The following is a 6,146-nucleotide window of genomic DNA, read 5'->3' as shown; positions in this document are numbered from 1 at the left end:
ACGAGCGCGTCGAGAACGGCTTGTGCGCACCCTGCACTGGTGGCGGGACCAGAGCCGCAGGAGACGACCCCGCGTTCGGCGACACGTCATGCGCGTTTCCCGACAACACCGCGCTGAAGACCGCGGTGGACAACTGCCTCGCCGTCGATGCCACCGGCAGGGCGTGCTGCAGCCGGGGCGCGGACTGCGGCGCGGCGGGGACGGCCGAGATGGCTGATTGGGACGTGTCTCTGGTGACGGACATGCAATATTTGTTTGCTCATAAACTCTCCTTCAACGCGGACATATCGCGGTGGGACGTCAGCTCGGTCACGAACATGGATGGGATGTTTGTAGCCGCCAACGCGTTCAACGCGGACATATCGCGGTGGGACGTCAGCTCGGTCACGAACATGATTTATATGTTTAATGACGCCTACGCGTTCAACGCGGACATATCGCGGTGGGATACCAGCTCGGTCACGAACATGGGAAGTATGTTTAAGCAAGCCTACGCGTTCAACGCGGACATATCGCGGTGGGACGTCAGCTCGGTCACGGGCATGTACCAGATGTTTTATTATGCCCAGGCTTTCGACGCGGACATAACGCGGTGGGATACCAGCTCGGTCCCAAACTTTGTTGAGATGTTTAAATCTGCGACCGCCTGGATGTCAAGGTTCCACAACTGCGGCTCACAGAGCATCTCCCACCCGGCGTCACACCAGGCGTGCGGCGAGGTTGCATCCTACGCGTCATCGAGCAGCTACTACGACGGTCCGCCCGCCGCGTGGGTTCGCAAAGACGACGCGTGCGACGCGTCCACCCCACCCGATAATGGCGGCGTCGGCAACTGCACCGACCCCCTCGTGAGCGGCACGTCATGCGTCCCCACGTGCAACGCCGGGTACGTGCTGAAGGGCGTCACGTCGTGCACCAACCGGGTGTTGACGGAAAAGGCTGTGTGCGTTTGGCCGATTGCGAACGGCACCGAGCTGAAGGCGGCGGTGGACGTGTGCCTGGATGCGGTGCCGTCCGGGGAGAAGTGCTGCTCCTCGGATCCCAGGTGCTGGTACGATGAGACGGCGATGAGGCGATGCGGCGCTTTGGGATGCTCGGACATGCCTGACTGGGACGTTTCGCAGGTCATGGACGCGCAGAATCTGTTCGCCGGAAGATCGAGCTTCTTACAGGACCTCGCGGGCTGGACCTTTTCCGACGACGCGATCACGACGGGGATGTTCACGGGCGCCGACATCTGGCTCACCGTTAAATCGCGCACGGATGGGTCCGATTCCACGGACGGTCCACCTGGCGCTTGGACCTTCATCCCGTGCCTAGAGAACGAGCGCGTCGAGAACGGAGTGTGCGCGCCCTGCACTGGTGGCGGGACCAGAGCCGCAGGAGACGACCCCGCGTTCGGCGACACGTCATGCGCGTTTCCCGACAACACCGCGCTGAAGACCGCGGTGGACAACTGCCTCGCCGTCGTTGCCACCGGCGCGGCGTGCTGCAGCCGGGGCGCGGACTGCGGCGCGGCGGGGACGGCCGAGATGGCTGATTGGGACGTGTCTCTGGTGACGGACATGTCTTGGTTGTTCAAAGGCAAAGGATCCTTCAACAATTACTTCAACGCGGACATATCGCGTTGGGACGTCAGCTCGGTCACGGACATGGGTTATATGTTTTATAGGGCCGACGCGTTCAACGCGGACATATCGCGGTGGGACGTCAGCTCGGTCACGAACATGTACAGGATGTTTGATTATGCCATCAAATTCAACGCGGACATATCGCGGTGGGACGTCAGCTCGGTCACGAACATGCACAGGATGTTTTATGAAGCCTACAGGTTCAACGCGGACATATCGCAGTGGGACGTCAGCTCGGTCACGAACATGTATCAGATGTTTTATCAAGCCAGCAAGTTCAACGCGGACATATCGCGGTGGGACACCAGCTTGGTCACGAACATGGGAAGTATGTTTTCTTCTGCGTACGCCTGGAAATCAAGGTTCCACAACTGCGGCTCCGACAGCAGCTCCCACCAGGCGTGCGGCGAGGTTGCATCCTACGCGTCATCGAGCGGCTCCGAAAGCGGTCCACCCGCCGCGTGGGTTCGCAAAGACGACGCGTGCGACGCGTCCACGCCACCCGACAACGGCGGCGTCGGCAACTGCACCGACACCCTCATGAGCGGCCAATCCTGCGTCCCCACGTGCAACGCCGGGTACGTGCTGAAGGGCGTGACGTCGTGCACCAACCGGGTGTTGACGGAAAAGGCTGTGTGTGTTTGGCCGATCGCGGATGGCACCGAGCTGAAGGCGGCGGTGGACGCGTGCCTGGATGCGGTGCCGTCGGGGGAGAAGTGCTGCTCCTCGGATCCCAGGTGCTGGTACGATGAGACGGCGATGCGGCGGTGCGGCGCTTTGGGTTGCTCTGACATGCCTGACTGGAACGTTTCGCAGGTTATGGACGCGCAGAATCTGTTCGCCGGAAGATCGAGCTTCTTACAGGACCTCGCGGGCTGGACCTTTTCCGACGACGCGATCACGACGGGGATGTTCACGGACGCCGACACCTGGCTCACCGTTAAATCGCGCACGGATGGGTCCGATTCCACGGACGGTCCACCTGGCGCTTGGACCTTCATCCCGTGCCTAGAGAACGAGCGCGTCGAGAACGGCTTGTGCGCGCCCTGCACTGGTGGCGGGACCAGAGCCGCCGGAGACGACCCCGCGTTCGGCGACACGTCATGCGCGTTTCCCGACAACATCGCGCTGAAGACCGTGGTGGACAACTGCCTCGCCGTCGATGCCACCGGCAGGGCGTGCTGCAGCCGGGGCGCGGACTGCGGCGCGGCGGGGACGGCCGAGATGGCTTATTGGGACGTGTCTCTGGTGACGGACATGAGCAGCTTGTTCATATACAAAGGATCCTTCAACGCGGACATATCGCGGTGGGACGTCAGCTCGGTCACGCGCATGGAACAGATGTTTTATGACGCCAAGGCGTTCAACGCGGACATATCGCGGTGGGACGTCAGCTCGGTCACGAACATGTACAGGATGTTTTATCAAGCCAGCAAGTTCAACGCGGACATATCGCGGTGGGACGTCAGCTCGGTCACGAACATGGTTGAGATGTTTTATTATGCCAACAAATTCAACGCGGACATATCGCGGTGGGACGTCAGCTCGGTCACGAGCATGGAGCATATGTTTCGTTCCGCCGGCCAGTTCAACGCGGACATATCGCGGTGGGACGTCAGCTCGGTCTGGAACATGGGAGGTATGTTTTATCGAGCCTACGCGTTCAACGCGGACATATCGCGGTGGGATACCAGCTCGGTCACGAACATGGGTTATATGTTTTATAGGGTCGACGCGTTCAACGCGGACATATCGCGGTGGGACGTCAGCTCGGTCACGAACATGGAACAGATGTTTGTAGCCGCCTACGTGTTCAACGCGGACATATCGCGGTGGGACGTCAGCTCGGTCACGAACATGTACAGGATGTTTAATGACGCCTTCGCGTTCGACGCGGACATAACGCGGTGGGATACCAGCTTGGTCACGAACATGAACAGCATGTTTTCTTCTGCGAACGCCTGGAAATCAAGGTTCCACAACTGCGGCTCCGACAGCAGCTCCCACCAGGCGTGCGGCGAGGTTGCATCCTACGCGTCATCGAGCGGCTCCGACAACGGTCCACCCGCCGCGTGGGTTCGCAAAGACGACGCGTGCGACGCGTCCACGCCACCCGACAACGGCGGCGTCGGCAACTGCACCGACACCCTCGTGAGCGGCACGTCATGCGTCCCCACGTGCAACGCCGGGTACGTGCTGCAGGGCGTGACGTCGTGCACCAACCGGGTGTTGACGGAAAAGGCTGTGTGTGTTTGGCCGATCGCGGATCGCGCCGAGCTGAATGCGGCGGTGGCCACGTGTCTGGATGCGGTGCCGTCGGGGGAGAAGTGCTGCTCCTCGGATCCCAGGTGCTGGTACAACGAGACCGCGATGAGGCGGTGCGGCGCTTTGGGTTGCTCGGACATGCCTGACTGGGACGTTTCGCAGGTGACGGACATGAGCTTCTTGTTCGAGGGCGAGACGGATTTCGACGTGGACATCAGCCGGTGGAACATGTTGCAGGTTATGGACGCGCGAGGCATGTTCCAGGGCGCCTCGAGCTTCTACCAGGACGTCACGGGCTGGACCTTTTCCGACGACGCGATCACGACGGGGATGTTCACGGGCGCCGACGCCTGGCTGTCCCATCTTGTTCCTGATGAGGTAAACACGACGGACGGGCCACCGAGCCATTGGAACAAGCTTCCGTGCCTCGAGAACGAGCGCGTTGAGTCTGGGTGGTGCGTCGCATGCCGGATTGGCTGGATCAAAGCCGCCGGAGGCAATCCTCACGGCGAGAACACGGCTTGTTCGCTCCCTTTTCCGTCTGAAGGGCCGCACGCCTATTTCGCTTGCTCCTATCGTCATACATGCGCAGTCTCGGTCGGCGGAGAGATGAAGTGCTGGGGCAATGGCGACTTCGGGCAGCTCGGCTACGGTGATACCCGGAATCGCGGGGACGGCCCCGGCGAGATGGGCGACAACTTGCCAATCCTTGATGTTGGAGGGTCTTCGCTTGCTTTCAAGGTCAAAGCTGTCTCTGTCGGTATATCCCACACGTGTGCCATCCTGAACGACGGCAGCGTGAGGTGCTGGGGCTCTGGGTCCAACGGGCGGCTCGGCTACGGTGATACCCAGAATCGCGGGGACGGCGCCGGCGAGATGGACAACTTGCCCTCGGTGGACTTGGGGTCTGGTCGGTCGGCTAAGTTCATCGCCGCCGGTGAATCCCACACGTGTGCGATCCTGGACGACGGCAGCGCGAAGTGCTGGGGCTCTGGCGCCAACGGGCGGCTCGGCTACGGCGATACCCAGAATCGCGGGGACGGCGCCGGCGAGATGGGCGACAACTTGCCCTCGGTGGACTTGGGGTCTGGTCGGTCGGCTAAGTTCATCGCCGCCGGTGAATCCCACACGTGTGCCATCCTGGACGACGGCAGCGTGAAGTGCTGGGGCTCTGGCGCCAACGGGCGGCTCGGCTACGGTGATACCCAGAATCGCGGGGACGGCGCCGGCGAGATGGGTGACAACCTCAGGGCAATCCACTTTTCACCTACTGTCAAGACTATTGTCACAGGAAAGGCCTTTACTTGCGCGCTACTCTACGACGGCAGCGTGAAGTGCTGGGGCCTGGGTCAAAACGGGCAGCTCGGCTACGGTGATACCCAGAATCGCGGGGACGGCCCCGGCGAGATGGGCGAACGCCTGCCCTCGGTGGACTTGGGGTCTGATCGGTCGGCTAAGTTCATCGCCGCCGGTGGAGATCACACGTGTGCCATCCTGGACGACGACAGCGTGAAGTGCTGGGGTCAGGGTCAAAACGGGCAGCTCGGCTACGGCGATACCCTTTCTCGCGGTGACAGCGCCGGCGAGATGGGCGACAACTTGCCCTCGGTGGACTTGGGGTCTGGTCGGTCGGCTAAGTTCATCGCCGCCGGTGAATCCCACACGTGTGCGATCCTGGACGACGGCAGCGCGAAGTGCTGGGGCTCTGGCGCCAACGGGCGGCTCGGCTACGGCGATACCCAGTATCGCGGGGACGGCCCCGGCGAGATGGGCGACAACTTGCGTGTTGTTGATCTCGGCAGATTTGAGTTTGCCGAGCCGTGGCCCTTCGTGCCGCACCCGTGCGCACAGATGAAGTCATACGGGTTCAACGTCGATTTTAACAGATGCTCGGCGAGGGACTACAGGTCGCACTGCCCGAGGCCGATGGACGTGAAGACGAACGCTGATGATTGGCCGAGCTTACCAACCACCCGTTAACCCAAACTCATGCGCCCGGGATCTGTACCGGACAGGCGGCAGAGGCGTGTTCAGCTTGGTGGATGACAACAGCGTCAAGGATCTTCCTTCCTCCGCCGCGGAAATCGCCGCTGGGTTTCAAAATCCCAATGCGTTCTACATCGGCAACGCTGAGTTGGAAGCCATCAACATCAAATCCGCGAAGATGTGCCTGGAGCGTTCAAAGGCGAGAGGGGACTCCGAGTGCAACACAAAATGTCTCGACATCGTGGATTCGCACTGGAGCAGTTG

At 61.5% G+C, this 6,146-nt stretch overlaps 2 protein-coding genes across 2 annotated transcripts; both read left to right on the top strand.

The window, feature by feature from the left end:
- Nucleotides 1-242: 242 nt before the first annotated feature.
- On the top strand, nt 243-3,401 carry MICPUN_82037 (predicted protein; the record flags this gene model as incomplete). Its single annotated transcript, XM_002502638.1, has 3 exons — nt 243-544; nt 1,640-1,975; nt 2,897-3,401. Coding segments are annotated over 3 exons (1,143 nt in total), but the record flags the coding sequence as incomplete, so codon positions are not given.
- Nucleotides 3,402-4,505: 1,104 nt separating this feature from the next.
- MICPUN_75424 (predicted protein) lies at nt 4,506-5,590 on the top strand (the record flags this gene model as incomplete). Its single annotated transcript, XM_002502637.1, has 1 exon — nt 4,506-5,590. A coding segment is annotated over one exon (1,085 nt), but the record flags the coding sequence as incomplete, so codon positions are not given.
- Nucleotides 5,591-6,146: the final 556 nt, after the last annotated feature.

The sequence above is a fragment of the Micromonas commoda genome, chromosome 5 (genome assembly GCF_000090985.2).
Source record: "Micromonas commoda chromosome 5, complete sequence".
In the NCBI taxonomy this organism is placed as follows: Eukaryota; Viridiplantae; Chlorophyta; class Mamiellophyceae; order Mamiellales; family Mamiellaceae; genus Micromonas; species Micromonas commoda.
Note: the sequence above shows the minus strand (reverse complement) of the source record. Positions and strands in the feature narration are given on the sequence as shown.